Consider the following 23,748-nt stretch of genomic DNA (forward strand, 5'->3'; position numbering starts at 1 on the left):
TAAAAACATTTCGATTTTTCCAAAGTCTTCTACGATCTTTATTTTTGCCAATTTGGATTCTTTAGCGAACCTTATTATATCCCAGATATTAAGCCTGATGAGAGCAATTATTCAGCGTGTTACACAGGCCAGTGTATCCGGTAGGATTTGGTTTAATCGGATAATTTGCAGCCAACTAGAACATCATTCATTCCGATCATGTTCCGATTTTTACTACTTTATCAAAATTAATTACAAATAGAAATTCTATTTGTAGAATCTCTTGTAATATCAATATTTTTTATCATTTGTTTATTTTTATCTATTATTCATATTTTCAGTTGATGGTGAAGTCATCAGCTCCATCGGTAAAGGACTTTGTGTTTTACTGGGAATATCAAAACATGACACTTTCAAAGAAATCGAATACATGTGAGTTGAAACAATCTGTAGTAAGCTTATAGTAACTTTTATGTCCTCAAATACTTGATAAAGTTTCTTGTCTGGATAAGCTGTTCCTCAGTTCCTGTTATGGTTACAATCATGAAATTTATAACTTTTTTTATGGTTCCAGAAAATATTTGTAAATCTTCTGCTACCCCTCTAAAAAGTTTAGTTTAGTTTCATACTTTCCTTAAAAAACTTTGGCTTTTGAAAGCCCTTCCCCTGTGGAATTTCCAATGATCATCCTTGGGGTGGGTATGGATATTTCACAGAACCACGCAATACGGGCAGATGCTCAGACAGACAGACAGACAAACAAACAGACAGACACTGACAGAAAGACAGACAGACAGACAGACAAATGTTCTGTTATGATCTTTTTATAGTCTTTTGCCCTTGTTTATAAATCATTTTCAAACTTGAAAAAATTGCCCTTTTTTTCAAGATTTGCTATTCGTGGCATACATGTAGCCCCTTTAGTGTAACTACTCAGTTCATAGCACTGGGAGGCAAAGATCTTAAGATTGTCAGGTTAACCAGTTAATTTCTACTCAGAAATGTGTGGACTGAGATTTAAGCAAGGAGAATTTCTATTACAGATTACCTTTTTCTGAGGTGATGATTTTATTTTAAAGGGTGAGAAAAATCTTAAACTTAAGAGTGTTTGATGATGAAAATGGGCAGCGATGGAAGAAGTCTGTTGTGGATAAAAATCATGAAGTTTTGTGTGTGAGTCAGGTAAGAATTGTACTCATACGTACTGCATTTTGCTAGCATCCACCTTAATTGTGAAAAATATTATTATTTTACAATCCATTTGACTGTGAGCTTCCTTTGCCTTAGCTATTGAAGTTATGGAAGTCAGTATGAGGACCTCCCAGGGGAAGGGGGTACTGGTCAGTTCCCTTACAATTTTTGCATTTTCTTCCTTGTTCCCCATTTGTGATTTTACTTATTCCTCAAAAATGTTTTGTCAGATCACCAGTGCCTACAGTCGAAGCTCTCTTAATGGACACTCTCGTAAGCGGACAGCTCTACTTATGGCCGCCTTGTCTGAAACCCTGTTTTAACTCCCATACAAACTCTGTATTTTTACATTCTCGTAAGTGGACATTCCCGTAAGCGGCTGCGGACACTTTCACAGGATATGACTTTCCTTTTTTCTTTGTTTAGGGGTGGTGAATGGTCCTTCAAAAACTGTGTGTCTCGCAAAATTTAAGCCAAATTTCAGGGGTCTCGTCGTCTTGAATTTTTCTTTGACGCCTTCTCGCAGTCTCGATTTCTTTTGCAAGGCTAAAAAAGGTCTCGGGCTCGCAAAAGAATATCAGTCTTGCCGTCTCGCAAAGTCTCGCATTTACCATTGGACACCCCTTTGTTTTTAAGCTCCCATAAGCGGACACCCCAAAGAAAATCCGAAAAAAACCCCTCTGTATCTTGTTTTTATTAATCAACTCGACATCGCCGTTCCTCACAATGATTTTACAGTAACTGCAGTACCATATTTCAGTGTTTGTTTTGTCGTCATCCACGTCTGTCCGGTTATTGTAAGCTGGGCAAGCTCCCGTAAGCGGCCATCTATCCCCTACACCTCTACTGGCCAATTACCAGAACCATTCTTGTAAGCGGCCAGCTCCAGTTACAGACACTTTTTTCGGGTACCGAGGGGTCCACTTACGAGAGCTTCAACTGTATTAATACTCCAAGGTGGAGGAAGACACTGTGAGATCGGGAATTAATCTTCCTCCTCATTTAGGGAGGTTCAATGGCCTAATGGTTAGTGTGCTGGACTCCAGATTGAGCCTTCCCTGTTTTTAGCACTGGCCAGAGCCAATGCATTGAGTTCTTGGGCAAAATACTTTTACTCTCATAGTACCTCTCATCATCCAGGTGTTTAAATGGGTACCAGCGAATTTAATGCTAGGGGTAACCCTGCGATGGACTAGCATTCCATCCAGGGGATGTATGAATACTCCTAGTTGCTCAGTACTAATAAAACCAGGATAAGTTCCAGTCTGTTGGGCCACTAGGCTTTAATCCTGGAGGGGGGGGGGAGAGTTATCGACCTAATCTCAGGTATGGAGATGCAGCCCCGCCTCCTAAACCCTGATAATAAGATCACAATATTGTCAAAATATTGTTAAAAACTGTGTAGCGCAGTCTGTTGATCACATAATAAAGTTAGAGTTTCGTTTATGCGCTAATTTTTGTAAATAAATCCAGACGTTTCGGGACTTCTGTCCCTTCATTAGTGGAAAATAGCCGTTAAAGTCAGCGCGCGTCATTTTCTTTGAATGTGGCAACATTGCGTGCGCGCGCGCTAACTGAGTCCATTTAAATAAAAGCAAAGTCAATGTTTATGCCGCACGGCTGTAGAGTGCGGCATTTGAAGATCAGGCGGCCTTCCGCGCTGCGTCTTTCTCTGATGTTCGTAAGGCCTGATCGCACAACAGACACCATCATGTCATCTGTTGTGTGACCAGGCGAGGAGAAATGTTTTGCTACGGGCAGGTCAGCTTTCCTCTCGACAGATCTTAAATGTTCGCAGAACCTGTCACCGAGCCTACGTCCTGTTTCGCCAATGTACGACATGGTGCATGCACGACAAGTGATAATATAAACGATGTTACTGGTCGTGCACGAGAACCTTAATAGTTTGTCGTATTGTCAGCGGTCCACCAGGGGTGTTGATCTGGGAGGCTGGATTGGCATGGGCGCAGGTCCTGCATCGTGGGCGGTGGCACGGAAAGGTTCCATGGGGTTCATCCCGTGTGTTAGCGCCGGATTGAAGACTGCTGCGAACCAAGGAATCTCTTAAATTGGTGTCCCGGCGGTAAGCACCGAGTACGTGCGAGTTGTCAAAGAGTTCCTTTGTTTCAGGATCTGATTTGAGCAGAGAGAAGTTCTTTGAAAGAATGTTCTTCATGTGGCGGTTGATTGGGTTGTAAGTTAACACCAAGGGGATAACTTGCTCGTTGGATTGCCCGTCGTTAGATGGTCGCAAGGCAGTTTCGCGGGAGATGCTGTTGACGCGTTGGAGGGCTCGCTCTACAACTGCTGGAGGATACTCATGGTGCAGAACCTAAACCCTGACCCTTATTAAGACACAAACCTCTTCTTTTCCTAACCTGTTTAAGACACAATGCCAATAAACCATCTAAGACACAAACAAGTACCTCACTGGCTTTGCTGTAATTGTGAATTAAGGATCAATGCCAAAAGCAATGTAATTCAGCAATGCGGAAGAATTTGTGAAAATTCGACTTGTGGCTAAGTTTGTATGAATTTACACCTCTGCAAGCATATAAGCCTATCCTGTTTGACATTGGTCCATATAAAGATACCCCGTTCAAGGCAAAAAAAGCTGGGTTGCACATACCCGATAAGCCCTTATAAGGGAGTAAATCCCCCACCTCAGGTCTTGAATGTAGACTGTTTCATTTAGCATGCAACACAAAAACCTTGGTTAGGGCTCAAACACAGATCTTTTAATGTGCTGTCCAGTGCACAAACATTAGGTCACCACACATCCCTGTTTGGGACTATGCAGCCACTTACCCAACCAAGCATAATTGAAACATCACAAATAAATTAAATAAATAAATATATATCTTTCTTTATTTAAGTGTCAGTGTATTTATCACTACTGTGCTAATTGAGGACACTGTAAAAAAATAAACAAATATTATAAATCGAACAGAAACTTGTTTTAAAACCCTAACTGGCAGGAGGCTGACCAGTTGGCTATTTTCAAAGCGTGGAGGAGTTGAATTCGGGATGACCAAACACAAATCCATCTAGTGGCAGGGAGGAGGATTTGAACCTGGGTCCTCCAGCGCCCTAACCATTAGGCCACGCCGCCTCCTTTATCAAAACTAATTTTCTTTCACAAAATATTCCACAAAGTATTGACAGTAGCAAGTGTCTTCATTCCAGGCTAGGGAAAAAACGTTTTTCAGCTGAGATTATGAAATATTGAGCTGACCATATGCTATGCTGGCAGCTTGCCCAAGACAACAATAGAGTTAAGTAAAATAATGATCAAATCGACGATTTCTTTGTAAAAATCAAGAGCAAATTATTGCAATGTGTTCTTTTGAAATAGAAATTATAAGTAAATTACACTTCTTCTTTTTCAGTTCACACTACAAGCAGTCCTTAAAGGTAACAAACCAGATTATCACTTGGCTATGGGTGCTGAACAGAGCGAAGCTTTTTATCAAGATTTTCTTCGGCATATGAGAAAGGTGTACAGAGCTGATGCAGTTAAAGGTAGTGACAACTGGTTTAAAATAATTTTTAGCCTCTCTGTTAATTATGCGATCAAAATACGCCTGGTCGTCGAGTGTCCTGTATTGGCGGGAAAGATTCGGATGCCCAGTGAGTGTAAACAAGCGTCACACAAAATGTTAGCCAATCAACGGACAGTGTCTCGCTAAATCATCCAATCGCAGTATACTTGGTCGTCGTCACGTATCGCAAACTGGCGGGAAAGTTTCGGATGTCTAATGAATGCAAAACAAGCGTTATTTTAGATGCTAGCCAATTAATGCACAGTGCTCACTAAATTAACCATTTGCAGTGACCCTGGACGTCGCGCGTCTTGCACTGGCGGGAAAGTTTTGGAAGTCTGGTGATTGCTTTAAAAATGTAAGCCAATCACCGCACAGCGTCTTTCTAAATCGCCCAATCACAACGAACTTGGCGGGAAAAATCAGGCGATCCATGCGCTCATCCTTTAAGGGAAAACTAATTCAGCGCTTTCACCGAGTAAACAGCAATAAATGTTTTTCTTTGTTTTAGATGGAAAATTTGCAGCATATATGCAAGTTCACATTCAAAATGACGGCCCTGTTACAATATCGATAGAGACACCATCACCAAAACCAGCTCAGCAAAAACAGGTAAGTCAGCCCACCAAATATTTGTTCATCGCTGTTTTTTTTTTCCTGCCAATCAAGCTCAAAAGGAAGCCAATCGTGAAGTATCTTGTTATGGCCTTAACCACTTTCCCGCGCTTTTGCAACTTGGTAACCGTCGTTAAGGCTGGTTTTAACTAACGACGGAGTCAGATTCGGGGTCGGAGTCGACTAATCGGAGACGTATAAGAGCGCTTACGACCCCGTGAAGATCGAAAATCGGAGTCGTATACGGAGTCAAGCTCGACGGAATCGTAGTCGCAAGAATCAGAATGTTTCCATTTTCTTCCGATTCCGTTTAAGACTCCGTCGCTTACGATCCAGTGAAAACTAAATTGTCTGGATCACAAGCAGAAGCGGAACTGAGAACAAACCAATCACAGCACTAGTTCTTAGGCCTCTGATTACTTGCTTTAACCGACGTAGCCATAAACGGAAATCGGAAACTCTTAACTTCACCGTCGGTTTGATTTTCACTAGATCGTAACACTCTGCGCTTCTGATTACAACTCCGACTCCGTCGCTATTGAAAAGCAGCCTTTATAAATTTTCGCGCGCTCGTCACAGGTGATTTTTTCCCGCGCTTTGGGTTGGTTTTAAAAGCGCGCGCCCGCAAACGAAAAAAGATTCTCGCGGAAACATTTCATTTCGCGCACACGCAACATTTGTTGCCGAAGCAACTTTAATTTGCAATTTTGTTTCCGAGAAACAAAAAATGTTTCAGTTCTGAATCTTTTCAGAAGCATTTTGCTTCCAAAGCAAGTATTTCACCGTTTGTGTGCTAAGGAAGCATTTTTTGGGGAAAATGTTTCCTTGTTTTCGGAGGCTTTAAAAATATATCTCGCGCCACCTACTCAACCAATCGTTAATGTTGAGCCCTAGACAGGACATCAGGGACCACATGAATTAATTACCACCTTAATTACACACGATCTGCTCTCGTCTGACCTCGTAGCTCAGTCGGAAGAGCAACGATGAGCTAATTCAGAGGTTGTAGGTTTGAATCCCCTTGAGGTCAAAGAATTATCCTTTGCCCATTGTGGTCCCCGTTTTCCATTCTAGCGCAAACGCCCGGAAGGAAATTTTTGGTTCAATTACAGCATTCGATAAAATTACCTGAGAGTTAGTTCAGTACTTTCCAGTTACTCAAGGTCAGTCCGGTCGGTAAACACGCAAGCGCGCAAGGAGAAGCGCTTTCGCCCTCGCGCGAAGTTAATCCCTCGCGCGCTCGCCAGCTCGACTAAATACTCAGCTACTGTGCTTCTTTTGTTTTAGGGGAAAGGAACATCAGGCAGCGAAGCTGTGAAGAGAAAAGAGGACAAAGGAGCTTCAAACAGTTCATCTGATCAAATTGACAATTTTGATGAACTTAGCTTAGAAGAAAAACAGGGAAGTTATTGAAGTTACTATAAAGTTAGATCAATAAATTTCAAGCCGCAATTGCAATGTTATATTTAATATGCGGCTATTAGATAAGTTATACATTTATACCGGGGATGAATTTATATTTTTAAGGCACATCTCCTACTGTAGAAAATGTGAATATTTAAATAGTTGAGTATAATAAAAGAATGATAAAATTTTGTTTATGCTGGGTATAGTTTGTTTTCTCCATCTTTTAAACCTCCATTTCCCCTAGCTCTCACTTTGTTTATTTTATGTGTACATTATCAGCTACTTTTTCGTAATTTCGTTCCGAAACGTAATTCAGCTAAGCCCTCTAAAAGTGTAATCGATGTAAATTGATTGATTGAATGATTGACTGATTGATTGGTTGATTGATTGACTGATTGATTGATTGATTGATTGATTGATTGATTGATTGAAACAAAGCAAAGCAATGAATGCATGCAAAATATTTTCAAGTCCGTTTGTTTCTCCCCTAAATGAATGTGTTTTGTTCGTTGATCTTACCTTACAAATCTCGTTCACAATAGTTTCATGTCATTGAAAGCGACTCGGATGGTGAACAGTTAGCAATACAACAAGAAAAAATAAAATGGCGTCTATCCTCATTCTTTTTCTGCTCTCTTCTTCACATAGACGCCTTTCCCGCCCCCAGTTTCCGCGCGCCTTTTTTTTTTTTCTGAACACACTCAATAAGCACGATGCGTAAATTCTTATCAAGCAATTTCCTAACCTAGCCACATCAATAAAGACCAGTCGAACAATTTTCTACTTGCGCTTTATTTTTTATAGACCGCAACTGACTGACTTTCAGTCCAAAGTCTGCAAAATAGTTCCTTATTTACTCGAGTTATTGTTGTGCGAAGCCGTTAATTGGAGGACTCGCGAGGCTCGCGCGCCAGCCCACGAGCTCGTTCTAGTTTCTTTCTTCGACTCGCACTTGCTCAAGATCCGTCTTACCAGCGAAATTGCGCTAAAATACGGGCTTTTTTGCAGTCTGGCAAGCCTGTTAACTTTGCACTATTTCTCCGAGTTCACCTTCTTGAGTATGGCCGGGTTGGTCGAAAGCCGATTAGCGCTAAGGCCATCCCAATAAAATGTTTCGTTTCCCATCGCCCGACCAACCCAATTTTTTCGAAAAGTAAAAAAAAAAAAAAATCCAGATTCACTAATCAAAGAAGCAAGTACTTCATTTTACAAGCACATAATCTTCTTTTATTAACAACAATTGGTATGATGTGATGTCTTTGTCTTTAATAAACATCGATACTACGTTATTTAAAGACTGTTAAGGAATAACGAACGAAAGGACCACGTTTTCGAGTTGACTTTGTAATCAGGCTTTCTTACTTAGCATCCCGGCCTTTTCTGGAACCCAGAACCCTTCAAGTGTTCATTCTTTTTTTCTTTTTTTTTTTTTTGCCCGACCGACCGACCCACCATCACAAGAGACGGGGCGATGGGAAACGAAACATTTTATTGGGATGGCCTAACCCAGAATTAAAAGTAGACCGGGGATATTAAGGGTTCAATTTCTTTTGTATTGAAGTGTTTTTATTGCTTTTGTTTTGTACAGTTTTAGATTAGTCGACATCAAAACTGGAGGACGTTAATCCTGGATTAGCTTAATCGTGCTTTGAACAACCCGACACAGAAGATCTCTATCTCTGTTTTGTTCTGGCGTCCGCTTTGTTCCTTTATATTTACTAAGCAGACTACGCGTGTTATTGCGCGGCATCTCGCGTGGCTTGACGCGCATCTCGCGTGGGAAGTATACCATGCGGTATATTAAATTAAGTATAGAGCCAAGGGGCTTTTTTGGGACCGGAAATCTCAATCTCGTTGCGGAAATAGCTCGACCCCTCGCAGCTAATTCGTTAGAATCATTCAGCGGAGGCATAGTTGAATATCCTTTGTGTGCATTTATTAAGACAATTACAATCTTCACTGTATACTGATCTATACTTGTACTCAAATTCAAATTGCAGAGCCGATATTTTACTTACATTATAGACATGGCCCTGAAAAAGTTTATCTCAGCTAGTTGAAATATTGGCCAATAAATTTAGCCCTTCGGCCATAGTACCAGCCTTGCAATCAATTTGGCTTGTTTACACTTTGAGTGACGTCTGGTACGAGAATTTCTTGAACAAGAGATCCGGCAACAGAGAGGCCAAACAGTTTTATTCTTCGTTGCGTGGTCCCCTGCACCTAAACTTTTTGTACAAAACATAAACTAGACACATCACAGAACAGTCGTTTCATGAACAGTCGCTATTGTACCCCTCTATTTCTTTCATCCCATCCATTCCCATTTTTCACTTCTCGCGTCTCGCAATAACAAAGATAAAGACGAGACCTCTACAAATGATATTGTAGCGCTATAATGTCCTAACTGATACATGAACCCATCTTCCCAGATGCTCGCTATTAATCGATGTAAGTCAAAACAAGTTATAAAACGCTGCGTTCGTTTCCGTATCAAAAACCTGCCCGCTTCATCGAAAAGATCACCAAGGCCGGATAACACTCGCCAATCAACGCTTTCAAATGTAAATCCAACACGTGATACAATTCACGCTTAGCACTTGACTGGTTTTGAATACCACGAGAAATTAACATACATACAGACATGTGGAAGGGAAATATATGACTTTATAAATACTCTTCGAGAGCGTTTGGTTACCCGTTAAGTTAGTCTCTCGGGCGAAGTTTGAAAACTCGAACAGAAGGCAATCAGAGACACCGAGGTCGGGATTCCTTCGTCCCGGGCGACACAGCTGTGGGATAAGCAGAATTTTTCGGGGGAATATGAAAGGTGGTGAGTAAATAACCTTTGTTAACTTCATATTTAATCCAATCCCATGCCATTTTACACATACATTATTCTGCTTGCACTTATAATGCGGCGCTCTGTTCACATTTTTAATTTCTCTGCCCTTGCCGTTCGCCTTGAAATGCCGTCTGCGCTTGCTACCCGTTGATTAAGTTAACCACATCAAGCGAAGTGTTTTAAAATTTTTAACGCGTGACTTCGCGGAAACTTCATTCTAAAGTCTGTCGCGCGGCTCAGCACGAAACAAAATCTTGAATTTCGGAATCAAACAAAGACCTTCTACTTCAAGGTCTTACATTGGTTCTCCAAGGCGTACTATAGCCCTCTTACGACAAATAGCGCCGAGGAATAATATTTTATGGTGCGGGATAATTTTTCCCATTCATTTCCGGTCAGGGTTTAAGTAACACGGACAACCTTTAAGCAATGTTACTCAAATATGACAGATCTCGCATTTTTAGGTTCCTTGTTTTAAAATTCCTTTGACGGACATTTTGATTTTTTCCATCAGCCTGGAACCATTTTATAGTTTTATTCTTCACGGAAGGCATCCACAAACTATAAATTATTTACCGGTGTATGTGTATTTTCGTATTTCCCAGGTATTTCCTACACCGAGAACAATATTTACTACTAATATCATATCATGGTCATGCGGGGCGATAAATTTCCGCGATCTATTTGAATGAAAAGCGATGAAATAAACCGGCAATGTGTTATGTCTGACAGACATGCGAATTAAAAACCCATGTGATTTCTAAGTTGAGGCGCTAGGCGACTGGTAGGGGCCTTGAGAGATTGTAAAGACATGATCTCATCTATTTGGTTTATATTAATTGTCTGGCCCCATATTAAAAGCCTTATAATAAAATACAGCGAACTCAATGAGAGTGCGGTTAATTAAACTTTTGTTGTTGTTATCGCGCTTTACGCGTATCAGATAAATTTATGTTGTTTTCTTTTCGAATAGATAAGAAAGAAAATGGGAACGGGCATTACAAAGGTAACGCATTCCTGAATAATTTATTCACGAATACATTAGCGTATAAGGGTTTGGTCACGTGATCTCGTCCGATTTGCGTCGGCTTCGCTTCGCCGTTCATCTCGGCAAAGTGGGAAAATCGCGTAATTTTTTCATTTTATTTTTTATTTACCTCGTCTTTTGAGACGTCAAGCGTTTTTAAAAACTCCCTTTTGTGTATTTACGGGATTAGAAAGAGTTTAGGTGATTTAAATGGCGTCCGAAGCGAGAACTTCCATAATGGCTCATCACACGAGAGTGGATGGGAAGAAAGACGGGTTGGAAGAAATGGAGACTGACAATGTTCAACACGTGGATAAGATCGATAGCGATAGCGACACAGAGCACCATGGTTAGAGCTTGAATACCACAATTTTCTCCTTAGGGGAAATTAATTTTAATCCAGGAAGCGGAATACTGAAAGGAATTGTTGTTGAAATGTTTTTATCCGCACAGAGCCCGGGATGCGAGTGGGTCACGATTACCAAGCGTCCATTCCGGAGCTGGTTTCAGAAGGTAAGTGTATGTTTTTGTTTTGCTTTTTCAATGATTATTCGTATTCCTTTCTCTAAAGCGAGGTAAGTGATTAAATTAAGCCCTTGTCAAGCTGGCTTGTGGCTTGTAAGCTTGTTAACGATTATATTTTAGTGTGAGATCCGAGTTGATTTAGCGTAAGTTCGCCGGCCGGCTCGTTTGCGTCCAGTTATCTTAATTGTTTGCAATGTTAATTTCTTTAATCGTTTATGACTTTTAATCATTTTCCCAACGTTTTAAGGAAACTCTAAACGCACAAAAACTCTACAAACGATTTGCTTTCTGAAAATCTTGCTTATTAAACCAACAAGTTAAGTTTAAACTTGGGGAACCATGAACTTTTGTTGTCACTTTATAGTTTACTAGCGTTTTATGGGGAATCTTTAAACAAATGTGAGATTTTCCTCATTTTTATGCTTTCTATGATGATTAGCCAGAATCCTAAACCTACAGTTACCACTGTATTTATATGTTTCCCAGGAAATTGTGATTTTAAAGTAAAAAGTCATCGTAAAGTTTATGTTTGGTGATCTGACAAGAATTGAATGGATGGGAATTGCAGTTTTGGGAAAAGTTTACACATCCAAGAATCGATTTTAAATGATTCTTGTACTGTTTTGTTTCGTAGAAAACACACACATTTAAGTATTCAGAAGCTAGCTCAACTGTTCTTTGACTCTTAGTTATATAGTTTTTGCGACCTTGGCTTGAGTGAAATGAAATTCAAATGTTGCTTTTTAGGGTAGTAAATAATTTATACCTTGTATAAGCAAGTCTTTCTTTTATTTGTACATCTGGTTTAAGAAAGCTTGTTGCATCAAATTTTATGTGATGTAATTTTGTAAATTCTTTTTATCCCGTGAGATGGTTTAACATGAGAGATCAATACAATTCATTGAATTAAAATGGTACATCTATACCAAAATTAATTTACTAGTGTTATACACGTAATATAAAGCTACAGATAGTTATTCCTATCAGAAAGCCTGGGTCAGAAAGCAGGGCCATGGTGAATTGTTTAAGGGGCTATTTTTTTTCTTCCTCAAGGCTAACATGATTTTCAAGGGTTTATTGGCAATTTTTTGAAGACATACATGTTGTACATGTAGCTTGCCTTACAAAAGCTTTGTTTGCAAAAATTTTGGAGATTCCCACCCCTCACAATTTTGCATGACCTTTCTTGGGGCTGTTATGGATATTTTCAGGAATCACATAATGCTAATGTTAGCTTCTCCCTGAGCAATGTTCCACTGTGTATTTGATTATTATAAAATAACAAGTGTTTTTGTATAACATTATTAATGTTTTTTTGTTTTGTTGTTGTTGTTTTTTGTTTAGACAAAGAGGAGGCAAAACATGACCCAAATCTTCGACACAATGCGCTTCTTGTTTGGGCTCCTGTAGATGAAATTCCAAATACAAAATGTAAGTTCATTGTTCATAATTTTTGTTACATAGAGGATAATACATGGTTGCGCGGTGATATGAAATTTATTTTCAAGTGTTCAAATCGATAGCTCATGAGTGAGCGCAGCGAATGAGTGAGATATCGGTTTTGAACATGAGAAGATAAATTTCATATATCCAAGCAACCATGTATTATTCTGTTTATTATATAAACCTACTAAATTATTACGATGTTTTTGACGATTTTCCAAAGATTTCCGACCATTTTCCGAAGATTTCCGAAGATTGTCAAAATGTTGTCCAAAGGTTGTACAAATGATTCCGAACATTTTCCGAACTTTTCTGAAAATTTCCGAAGTTTTCTGAAGATTGCCGAGGAAGATCCGAAGATGTTTCGACTTAATATCGATAAAATTTGGCTTATTGAGCATTGAAACACGGCAAACTCTGTGAGCTGATTGGTCAAAAATGATATCACATATGTGTGGATATCATTTTTATCCACACATGTGTGATACCATTTTTCTCGATTTGCTACCACTCGTTATACCACTGCAGTTTATATAATAAATGTATTTATCATACTTGGATTGAATGTACATTTATGATGGAATTTCAATTTTTGCAAAGAAAATTGTTAAAAAAACTTTTAAAAAAATTATTAATTATTTGAGCATAAAAGTGAAATTTGTTGATCTACAACATGCTATACTGTATGCCTGGAATGTATTTCTATAGTTAGTGGTTTTCAGTCATAGTAAAGTATTTAAAACTATTTTGAATTACTGTAGTACCGGTAATTATTATAAATACTTGATTAAATGCCACTCTCGACTCCTGCTGCTTTCAATTACAATCATACCTCTGCTGAAGAACATCTCCCATAAGCAAATGCCGCCATCTCCCATAAGCAGACAGTTAGTTATGGTCCCAATCACCGACAACCACTACACTACATTTTTAACATGCATAAGTGGATGCCTCTCTTGAGCAGTCACTCTCTCAGGTTTGTCCTCTTATGGGAAGTTCAACTTATTTTAAAAAACTAAGGAGATGCGAGGTACCCTTCTCCTACATGTTAATTCATGAATTGAAGCTTTCAGGTGTATGTGTAGACGTGTATTGATTTTATTGTAAGAGTAGTGTTTTGTTCAATTTATTTTAGAAACATATGTACTGTATTATACAATGTTGGAAGTACATGTAAAACATACAATTAATATTTTTAATTATTCCCTGGCTTATTTCTTTAGTGGATGATTATGTGCTGGTTGCAAAGGACAAGCATGGATACAATGTTGAACAGGTATGGAGCAACTTAACTAACTTGAAAAGCTCACAGTTTGATTGTACAAGTACAGTGGAATCTATTTTGTCTAACACTTGATTTCTTGTACCTCCCGATTACTCGAACCAAAATATGCTTCCCTTGGATTTACTTTCCTTAGTTGAACAGTGCAATTTTAACCCTGATTTCTTGAGCTACCAATTTCTCAAACAAATTTTCATTTTCTTTTGAGGTTCCACTGTAAACATGTATCTATACATGTTATTATTATTTTTTTTTTGGTTTACAGTTTTTTAAACCAGAGCTTTTGATGTCTTTCTTTGTCTCACAGTGATCATAATCTAATAATTAATGAAAAGCATAATTTATGCACAACAAAAATACATACATGTACATGTACAAACTGTACATGCATGCATTCTTGACTTTATTTCATGGGGTCTAAAATGGAGTATTTGTCTGTCCTCTATGTCTGTCATCTATTGAACTTGCAAATAATGCTCAGTGGTTTGACATAAGTGATCCAGACCAAGTCCAAATCTTATAGAAGGCACTGTTAAATTGCAGCTATTTTGAGATAACAGTAAAACCTGGTTTTTACCAGCGACGCAAGCACAAGCGCAAGCATTATAAGCGCAATCACGCAAAAAGGACAAATTTTGATCCTTGTTCTTGTGCTTGCCACAAGCACAAGCACAAGCATAAAACTGCAATGCGCTTGTGCTTTTGCTTGAGTCGAAGCCGTTTTCACGGTGACAAAAGGGCTGTTATTCTTGCGCTTGTGCTAGCGCTTGTGCTTGTGTCACTAGTGAAAACCAGGCTTAACATTGTGACCATTTTATAGTCTTGAAATTATAACTTTGCCATAAAAATTTTGACTATTGATCTCCTGGCCAAAGTGCAAATTTTCAGGTTGTTTAGCTGACTTCATCTTCATTCAAGATTTTTAAAATGTTTTGTACTCTCTTTCTTTTGTTTTCAGGCACTTGGAATGCTGTTCTGGCATAAGCATAATCTGGATAAGTCATTAACTGATTTGGCTAACTTTACGCCTTTCCCAGGTAATTATGAAATACTTGAAATGTTGAATTTTCAGCAAATGAATGTGCTTTTCATATTTTCTGCATTGTTTGCAAAATGTCCAGAGGATTCATTTTTTTATGAGATCTCTTTTGGTGGGGAAATGTCAGAAACAAAATTTATCTGTTGTTCCAAAAAATATCCAGTCCTATTATATATGTACACTGCACATGGATATAATAATTAAGTTTTTGTACTATTTTTGCAAACTTGACTTACAGTAACATGAAATGCCCAATGGTCTGTGGTTGTCTGTCGGCTGCAAAAGATCAATTCCTCGTTTACAATGTATATCTTGTGGTTTTAAGTTTTCCTTGGTTAAAAGTTGTCCAAACCAGTTTGTTTTTCCCTTTGTTTCAGATTATGATAATGGCACGTAATAAGACAATGAGAAATAAAAATTATTGCGCTTTTCAGTGAAATGCGAACTCTGAAATTCAATCCTCAACCAACGGTTTACGCTTTTCGCTGCCGTCAATCATCTTTGCGGACCTCTCGGGAAACAGACGCTCACTTCACCTGGGTCAAACGGTCACGTCTCTCGATTGTGATTGGTAGATTTCGATCCATTTTGTTTGTTTCTGTTTTTCATGGTTCACTAGCTGTCGCCATAATTATGATTGACGGCAGCGAAAAACGCAATCGTTAGTTGGATTTTGAATTTCAGAGTTCGCATTTCACTGAAAACCGCAATAAACTGGTTTGAAAAATTTAAAACCAAAGAAAAATGAAACTAGAGAATTTTGTTGTGTTTGTACATGTACAGTACCCCCAAATTGACACATCTAAAGTTAACTATATACAGCTGTATTTTGTAAAATATTTATGAATTGCAATTTGGTGAAGGAAAAAAGGTATACTACTTTATCATGTAGCAATTTATTATTTTAAACTATTATATAATTCATTCTTTTACCAGATGAGTGGAGCATGGAGGATAAAATCCTGTTTGAACAAGCTTACAGCTCACATGGGAAAAGCTTCAAACGGATTCAACAAATAGTGAGTAGAACACCACCCGTTGACTTCAATTTTTTTCACAAGCCCTGAATTAGCCCTGGAGTTCATGTTACAATTTGATTTGTCTTTTAGTTGCCAGACAAATCTGTGGCTTCTCTGGTAAAATATTACTACTCGTGGAAGAAAACAAGAAGCCGAACCAGTCTGATTGATCGGCAAGCAAAGAAAATGGCTGTTCAAAAGGAGCCCATCAAGTGAGTCATTGTGATCAGCATCTAATTTTTTGTAACTAGTGCTATGCAAAATGTATGAAGACCTCAATTTGTTCATTGGTAAAGCCTTTACAACTGTACAAATCTGTACTAGAAATTAATGTGTTACAGTGTACCTCAATACTTATTACTAGTGGTGAAGCTGCAATAATAGAACATTAAAGACCCACATGTCTGGACCATTATGAGCCACCTTAATCAAACAGACAGTAATATACAATATGCATGTACATTGTAACTGTTCTACTATAAGATTGGAGCCCGGGTGGTGTGGGTTTGGAAAAATCCAGGAGATGTATAGTGTAGGATAAATGCAATGTAGAGGATATAATACATGGTTGCTTGGAGATATGAAATTTGTCTTCTCATGTTCAAATCGACATCTCACAAGCCCTTTATTACATACATGTAAACCTACTAATAAAGAGGTTTTTTGACGTTTTACCAAAGATTTCTGATCATTTCCGAAGATTTGCTAATGTTGTACGGTGGAATGAATGTTTCCGAACATTTTCTGAATTTTCTGAAGTTTTCCGAAGTTTTCGGAAGATTGTCGAGAACGATCCAAAGATGTTTCAACTTAATATCGATAAACTTGGCTCATTCAGCATTGAAACAAGGCATACTACAGGCAAAAAACAAGGCAAACTGTACAAGCGAGCTGATTGGTAAAAAATGTTTGATATCACACATGTGTGGATATCATTTTTATCCACACATGTGTGTTACCATTTTAATCGATTTGCTACCACTCGCTATACCACTGCAGTTTATATAATGGGATGCAATAAAATTGTTGAATAAATGAAAAGTCCTTCATAAAATTTGATAACCAGTGTTACTTAGTATCTCTTTTTTTTCTCGACACAGTGATCCAGAGAGTGACAACAGTGATTCAAGTGACAGTGACTTTGAGCCAGAAAAGGAGGTATAAATGATGGGATGGTACCTTTTGCATTTCAGTTAAACATTTCAATGTCAGTTTTGGGACGTGGTCTCAAATGCCCTGTCAAGAAAACATGCTTTACTGTAAAATCTCATTAAACTAAGAAGAGATTAAGAGAACAAATTTTATTAGTTGTAGTCATAGAAAAGGCACAGGTTGGCTGTGTAAGCTTTGGACAATGATTGATGGTGAATAAATAATCATGGTTGTCAAAACAAGCCGGGAACCAGCGCATTTTACCGGCTATTCTATACTGTGCTGGCTACTCCGAATGCTAGTAGCATGATATTGGAAAAGGTGGGATTTATAATTGAGAGAATTGCTTTGAGAAGAGGCATTTTCAGCTAACTAGTGTAAAAACCTCAAATCCATTTTGCTCCCGAGGGCTTTGCGTCCTAGACCCCCAACAGGGTGCTGCCCCTGTACCTCACCTGGGGCCCTTCCGGTCCCCAGAACCCCCCACATGATGGGGGCCTCCAGCTCCTGGTGCCATCTACTATTAAAATATCTCCTGCAGGCTACTTCAAATCATTTTGACAACCCTGAATAATTTGTATAACTCTAATACTTAATTGTGAATGACAGTACTCTGTATGTTTTATGTATTTTCAGCAATCAAGACAAACAAATGGCCAGAGCAAACCAAAGCTGATCAACAAACAACCCACTGTATGTACATGTGTTCACTTGCATTTGTACAGCTACTTTCAGTGTTATGTGCATAGCGTCTATCTTACGACATCCATCTATACAGTGTAGACATGCTAAACAAACAACATGGACTGAAATTCATCAATCACAGCCCACTGGCATGACCTTCTGAACTTACAAGCTCATTTGCATGAAACAAACACTGTGATGCATCTGTTTTGATTGGCTCATTTCAAACAGCATGCCGAAAGATGGATGTCAGAAGACAGCTGCTATGCATGAAACACTGAAATTGGGTGTAAGGTTACTGTTGTTAGCAGCTACTTATTTTAGTGATTTTAGCGAGTTGGTAGAAAATCGCTAAATTTAGTACTTGCTAAAATTTGTCTCAAATTTAATGTTCGTTTATTTCAAGTACCCACACTAGATCATAATGCTTTGCAATTCTGATTGACTCTGAATCTGACTCTTTCCACAGTGAAAGCCAGCCTTATGATATATTGAGAAAAAATAATACAAAAGAGCTAAAATCCATGTTAATTTATTTGTAAACATGTATTAATTTTTACATGTTGCTATGTTAGGCATTCACTATAATCTGTGAAGTATTCAGTACATTATGTCCTTTTGTGTTAATGTAATTATTGTTGCTCTCCTTTCACAGGGACCAACAACTCCAGCCATTACTGGACCTTGTGTTAACTGTCGCACACAAAGTTCCCAACTTCATGCTACCCAGAAGGGAAACATGTGCAGTGCGTGCTATCAATTCTTAAGGTATAACTCAAAAACTAGCATTTGTCTGAATTAAAGGGGCAGTGTCACATGAAGTCTTCTAATCTTCTAAGTTTTTGTGCACTCTTACTGACCAACAAAGTAATCTTGGCACAACAAAAGAAAGGAATAAATTCACTCTCCAAGATGTCACCTTAGTCAGTGGTTTTTAAGTGATTTCTTTTAAAATAGCACTGTCAAACTTGAAAATGTCAGCCCGACTTTTTCAAGTTTTAGGCTACTTCTCTCCTATCTATCCGTAGCCACACCACTTTAACAATTTTCGTGACTAGTACAGCAAAGCCAGGCCACTATTAGTGGATTTCTACCAACACTTTTATTGGATTTTCAAGTAGCAATAAATGTTTGTGACAATGCCCCTTTAAAACATTGATCCTTGTGTGGGAGGTGCAGTGCCCAAATGGTTAGCGCGCTGGACTCCAGGTCGAGTGGTCTGGGTTTGTGCCCTGGCTGGGATTGTGTGGTGGGCTCACAGCGCCTCTCTCCACCCAGGTGTATAAATGGGTACTGGCGAATTTAATGCTGGGTGTAACCCTGCGATGGACTACATGAAGTGTCCCATCCGGGGGGGGGGGGGGAGATAGAAATACTCCTAGTTACTTCATGCTACTAAGACCGGGAAAAGCTCTGGCCTGATGGGCCACTTGGCTCGAATGCAGACTGAACATTTTAGCCAGTGCCATGTTTATGATGTGTTCAATGTTCTAACTGTACTAACCCAAACTGACAGTGTGAAATTAATCTTTTGCTATTAGTCAAAAAGTACATCAGAATTTGGCAGTACCAACTTTGAGTCTGGCCTCATTTTACAGGAGAACTGGCACTCTGCGACCGAGGCATGAAGGAAGAGAAACTAGAACTGGTCACCGTGGAAATAAAGTTAAAAGAAAAGCACCTAAGGTTTGTTATTTTCTACACATGTATGTGTGCCAGGTTCGCTGCTCAGAAGTTCCAACAACCAGGAAAAATTATCCTGGACATACCAGCTATTCACGCTCAGTAAAATAAAATTTTGGGGAGATGGTGAAATCCATCATAATCACCTACTTTTCTATGACTTGTGTGATGGCGAAGGGCTGCAGTTCAAACTGCCAGCTTTTCAAAATCGCTATGGCGGTTTATTTAGTTAACAGTAAAGATGAGATATGCAAGAACGAACGTCCTTAAATATTCTTATTTTCATAGAGTAGTGGGAACATGGAATTCGCTTCCGCTTTTCATTCGTGAGGCAACAAGTGTGAACTCTTTTAGAGCATTAGTTAGAAAGTTTTTTATGGATCAGCAAAATTTTTAAATATTTTTCTTGTTTACTTATTTATTACTATTATAATTTCACTTTGTTTTTTGTATTTTTATCTTCGTACCTTAGGTGATCTGCTTTAATATGGGGTCTTGACTCTTTTGTAGTTCATCCTTTGGCCTTTGTTTTTCTTAGCCTTAGCCATAAATTGTAATAAATGAATAAATAAATAAATAAATTTACCTTTATCCCTTTTTATTTGATAATCTACTATTTATGTTTTCGTTGCATGCCGATGCAGTGCAACAGTTTCTTGAACAGTTTCTAGAAAACTTTGTTTCAAATTACTGTTATAACAGTGTGTATTTGTTTGTCTTAGGGAATGGTTTTGTCGCAAGAGTATCTCGTCTCTGTGTCTGGTACCCATGGTGACAGCCACGTGCGCCCGCTGGAGATGGAAATAGTGAACCTCAAGCGGCAGATCCAGGCAAATAAGCAGTCAATAAGTCAACACAAGTATCAACTGGAAAATGGAGTTGAGGCCGTCAGACCTGGAGATGTAAGAGCAGCGTTTTAAACAACTTGTTTGGCTGGTGGAGATTGTAGGAGTTTACACCTGTACAATGAAGTTGCAGTGCGAAGATTTGGCAAACAATTTTTTTCAAAGCTTTATTTTCATCAACCACTATCTGGCTGCCCTTTTTTTTCTTCAGTAAACTTTATTCAAACAAAGCAAAAAGAGCAACATTTACAGGATTAAGTTACATGTACATACATCCACAAAAAAGAATTGTAGCATTGCTTTGCATTCTAGTTACTTTACATTACTTACGTTACTGTGCAAAAAAAAAGGAAAGAAAAAAAAGGCAATTAAAAAAATAGAAATGGAAACGGCTGCCTTGTTACGTACCACTAATGTTGAGTTCAAGATAGCAAGTCTATGTCAAATATTAAATGTTTTTTTTTTTTGTGTGCCCTTTCAGCAAAGTAATAAGAACAACGCCAGGTGGTCAAATGAAGAGTTGCTCTTAGCTGTTCAATGTAAGTACAATGTAGCACGTGTTCCACTTAACCCTTTAGCTCCAAGACTGATCAACGGCAAGTTCTCCTAACAGAATCAAAACATCGCCATGGTTTTGTCCTTTAGATCCATAGAAGTGATTTCTTCACTATCGCTAAAGGGGCTAGGTCACGGTATTTTAGGAAATTTTATTTATTTATTTTTCGTTAATTAAGAGCTCTAAACTTCAAATTGGCAGAGGAAAAGTCATTTTTTGGCAAAATCACGGCCACAAGGCAAACAAGGATGGATTTGGAGTACTGTAAATGACACTTTTATAGAAATTGAGATAAACTTGAAAAAGTCGGGCGGAAGTTTTTCAAGTTTACCCGAATGCAATCCGTTTTGAGCTTCTCGAATTGTGCCCATCCATGCCCCTTTTTGGCCTTTCAGTGTTTCTTTTGAGTTATTCTACAGTTTTAAGTTGTTATTGTGATATTTCAAGTAACTTCTATGACCGGTTGGTCAGTGCCGAAATTGCGTGACATAGCCCCTTTAACGACATTTTTAGAGAGTCACTTCTACTGCCATGGATGAGTCACTTTTATCGAGTTGAATGCACAACTGATTTACTTCATAGCTGTTAGACGCTACGGAAAAGACTTCCAAGCCATGGCCGAGGTGCTAGGCAACAAGAGCGTGAGTCAGTGCCGCAACTTCTTCGTGAACTACAGAAGACGCTTTAACCTACAGCAAGTTCTAGAAGAGTACGAGGCTGAGCAGGGAATCACAAGCAGCGATAGAAAAGACGATGATTTACAGGTTCTACATATGTCAGGCTCACCGGGAAGCAGTGGCAACTCATCACCCAGTCAAGACAGGTCTTCCCCGTCCATCCCCACCCAGGGTAAGCTTTTGTATGACTACATGTATTGGGGTTTTTTTTGGGGGGGGGGTTCCCCCCCCCCCCCCCCTTAGAATAGCGAAACGCGCGAGTGACGTCACGACTCAGACAAAGCTCAGACAAACAAACCGAAATGATGGACGACTTTCCAAAAACACTTTCTAAAAGAGCCAGTTTGTTTTTTGGGGGGGGGGTGTTTCTCATGAACTCTGCTCACTCGAGCCTCCTCTTGCCAATAGGTACAGCCCTGTAGGTTAAGCCCTGTGTCTCATGAGGGTTGACAGCATTTGACTCAGACTCTTTCGTTGACATTTTTTGTGGTGGTCCAAAAAAACCCTGCTAAAAATGACTTAAGAATTGTCAGTGAAAATATTGATAATAGCCAGCTAGCTTTAAACTATTTTTTCAAGTATTTGACTGTTCACGTCAACCCACGTTTTTTTCTCGAACCTACCGACAGCTCGAACCGAAATTCCTTTCTCTTGTGTTATTTACTGCACTAGATCAAAAACTGCTATAATACTTACGATTTCTTGAACCTGTTTCCGTTTCGCTTGGAGGTTCCAAAATTGTGTAATTTCACTGTTGTCACAGGACTATACATTAATTTGTCAAACGGAAATAAAGATTTGAAAATTGCGAACAAAAGGATGTTGTTCTGCATGTATCTTACACTGTATAGCAAATTTTTAGAGCTGATATCGGGAGAACTGCATGCCAGCTCGTTATGATAATCATTTACATGTAATCTTAGGGAGCAAAGAGTTGACACTGAACAACCACGCTTGTTTTACTTTTAGGTATGCCCAGTCAACCACCTCCGCTTTTAAAACCATCAGTATCACAGGCTCAGCGCCATCCGCCTCCCTTACAACCTCAAGTTGGAGTTCCACGGTCCAGCCAGGGGGGCCTTCAAGGACCACCTCCACTGATTAAACCGATGGTTCCACCTATACGACCACAAGTAAGTCTACATTCGCACTGACTTTAGAAACGAGCAGAAATCTGGGGCGAGTCTCATCTCTTCAATGCAGTCCACCCCTGTCATGTAACTGCCAGTCGAAAACCGCTTACTAACCAACCTCGTTCCCAGCCTCCCAGGGTCTCTCTCTCCCCGCAAGAGAGAGACCGTGGAAACGAGGTTGCTTACTAGCGTTCTTGATTGATCTTTGTCAACTTTTGGACATTAACATGTTGGTTTCTCGTTATTCCCAAATATTTAAGCTTATCAAAGAGCAACTGTGTTTGCAACTTATCAGCATCTGGTTACTGTTTTATATTACACAAAATTTTTTGTGACAACTTGATTTCACAATTTTGAAAAAGCGAGATTTCGCAACGCTTCATTTTGGCGAATATGGAAAATTTAATTAACGTTTCTTTTTTAGCCAATTCGATTTTTCTCAAGGAAAAAAAAAAATTAATCAAAATCTTTCCTTGGCACTGATCTCACACATTGCGCGGGGGGGAATGATTGGATACGAAACTGTTGTAAGAATTATTGTAAGAAATTCGTCTTTGTGCGTTCTGACTTGGTTCTTCTTTTAATTTCAGCCTCTTCACCCTCAAGCCAACCCGATGATGCGACAATCCCCACCCGCACCTCCGCATTTAATTCAGCAAATGATGGAACAAAAACCCCTCGGAGGTCCTGTTGGGAGATCAGAATCACCGCATAGCGCCTCTGGTACCCCTCCCTTGAGACAGACACGCTCTGGCATGTGACGATGGTGCTTTGCAGTCAGAAAATTGAATCAACGCTTAGAAGCTAGCAAAAAATTCATTTAAAAAACGATATTTTTCATTGAGATTATAAGTGCGTTTTTCAGTTGAAATCTCGTCTTCAACAATTGAATCGGTTTTTTGTTGTTGTTGAAAATAATGTTATTTGTAAGTAGCATTGTGCCTGTAGGTATTTGAGACTACGAGTTTGTTTAGTTTAAAATTGAAAATCAGAAAATTGGTACCGTTTGTTCTTTATTATATGTTCTGACATCTTCCATTTTAAAACCTTTCAGTCCTAAGAAAGCCAACTTCCAAATTGCACAAATTTGCACAAATATTTCTA

The 23,748-nt window shown here is 38.9% G+C and overlaps 2 protein-coding genes across 4 annotated transcripts; both read left to right on the forward strand.

Annotated features, from left to right (window-relative positions):
• Positions 1 to 6,740, forward strand: LOC144629593 (D-aminoacyl-tRNA deacylase 1-like). The gene is made up of 6 exons (XM_078487832.1): positions 1 to 140; positions 321 to 411; positions 1,059 to 1,161; positions 4,560 to 4,692; positions 5,224 to 5,324; positions 6,615 to 6,740. Exons 1-6 carry the CDS (start codon positions 98 to 100, stop codon positions 6,738 to 6,740), a joined length of 597 nt encoding a protein of 198 aa, XP_078343958.1. The 5' UTR covers positions 1 to 97.
• Positions 6,741 to 9,351: 2,611 nt separating this feature from the next.
• On the forward strand, positions 9,352 to 23,643 carry LOC144629548 (REST corepressor 1-like). Of its 3 annotated transcripts, XM_078487784.1 has the most exons (17): positions 9,352 to 9,567; positions 10,553 to 10,955; positions 11,060 to 11,119; positions 12,476 to 12,562; positions 13,798 to 13,850; positions 14,815 to 14,893; positions 15,832 to 15,914; positions 16,005 to 16,126; positions 17,015 to 17,072; positions 17,703 to 17,759; positions 18,406 to 18,518; positions 19,292 to 19,436; positions 20,156 to 20,335; positions 20,760 to 20,817; positions 21,417 to 21,683; positions 22,481 to 22,644; positions 23,235 to 23,643. In XM_078487784.1, the coding sequence occupies exons 2-17, from the start codon at positions 10,817 to 10,819 to the stop codon at positions 23,403 to 23,405; spliced, it is 1,836 nt and encodes a 611-aa protein (XP_078343910.1). In that variant the 5' UTR covers positions 9,352 to 9,567; positions 10,553 to 10,816; the 3' UTR covers positions 23,406 to 23,643. The 3 variants fall into 3 exon arrangements, with proteins under 3 accessions (XP_078343910.1, XP_078343911.1, XP_078343909.1); XM_078487785.1 differs by lacking the exons at positions 9,352 to 9,567; positions 10,553 to 10,955 and having other exon boundaries at positions 11,102 to 11,119; positions 19,349 to 19,436; XM_078487783.1 differs by lacking the exons at positions 9,352 to 9,567; positions 10,553 to 10,955; positions 11,060 to 11,119 and having other exon boundaries at positions 12,492 to 12,562; positions 19,349 to 19,436.
• Positions 23,644 to 23,748: the final 105 nt, after the last annotated feature.

Source organism: Oculina patagonica, chromosome 11 (assembly GCF_052425735.1).
Source record: "Oculina patagonica isolate OP01 chromosome 11, crgOcupat, whole genome shotgun sequence".
Classification (NCBI taxonomy): Eukaryota; Metazoa; Cnidaria; class Anthozoa; order Scleractinia; family Oculinidae; genus Oculina; species Oculina patagonica.

Excerpts from the sequence above, each read along its gene's own strand:
- LOC144629593 (XM_078487832.1), top strand. The coding sequence starts at position 98 with ATGAGAGCAATTATTCAGCGTGTTACACAGGCCAGTGTATCCG. Across the intron at positions 4,693-5,223 it reads CAGAGCTGATGCAGTTAAAG|ATGGAAAATTTGCAGCATAT; the intron begins GTAGTGACAACT and ends TCTTTGTTTTAG. Across the intron at positions 5,325-6,614 it reads AACCAGCTCAGCAAAAACAG|GGGAAAGGAACATCAGGCAG; the intron begins GTAAGTCAGCCC and ends CTTTTGTTTTAG.
- LOC144629548 (XM_078487784.1), top strand. The coding sequence starts at position 10,817 with ATGGCGTCCGAAGCGAGAACTTCCATAATGGCTCATCACACGAGAGTG. Across the intron at positions 14,894-15,831 it reads TAACTTTACGCCTTTCCCAG|ATGAGTGGAGCATGGAGGAT; the intron begins GTAATTATGAAA and ends TTCTTTTACCAG. Across the intron at positions 20,336-20,759 it reads AGGCCGTCAGACCTGGAGAT|CAAAGTAATAAGAACAACGC; the intron begins GTAAGAGCAGCG and ends GTGCCCTTTCAG.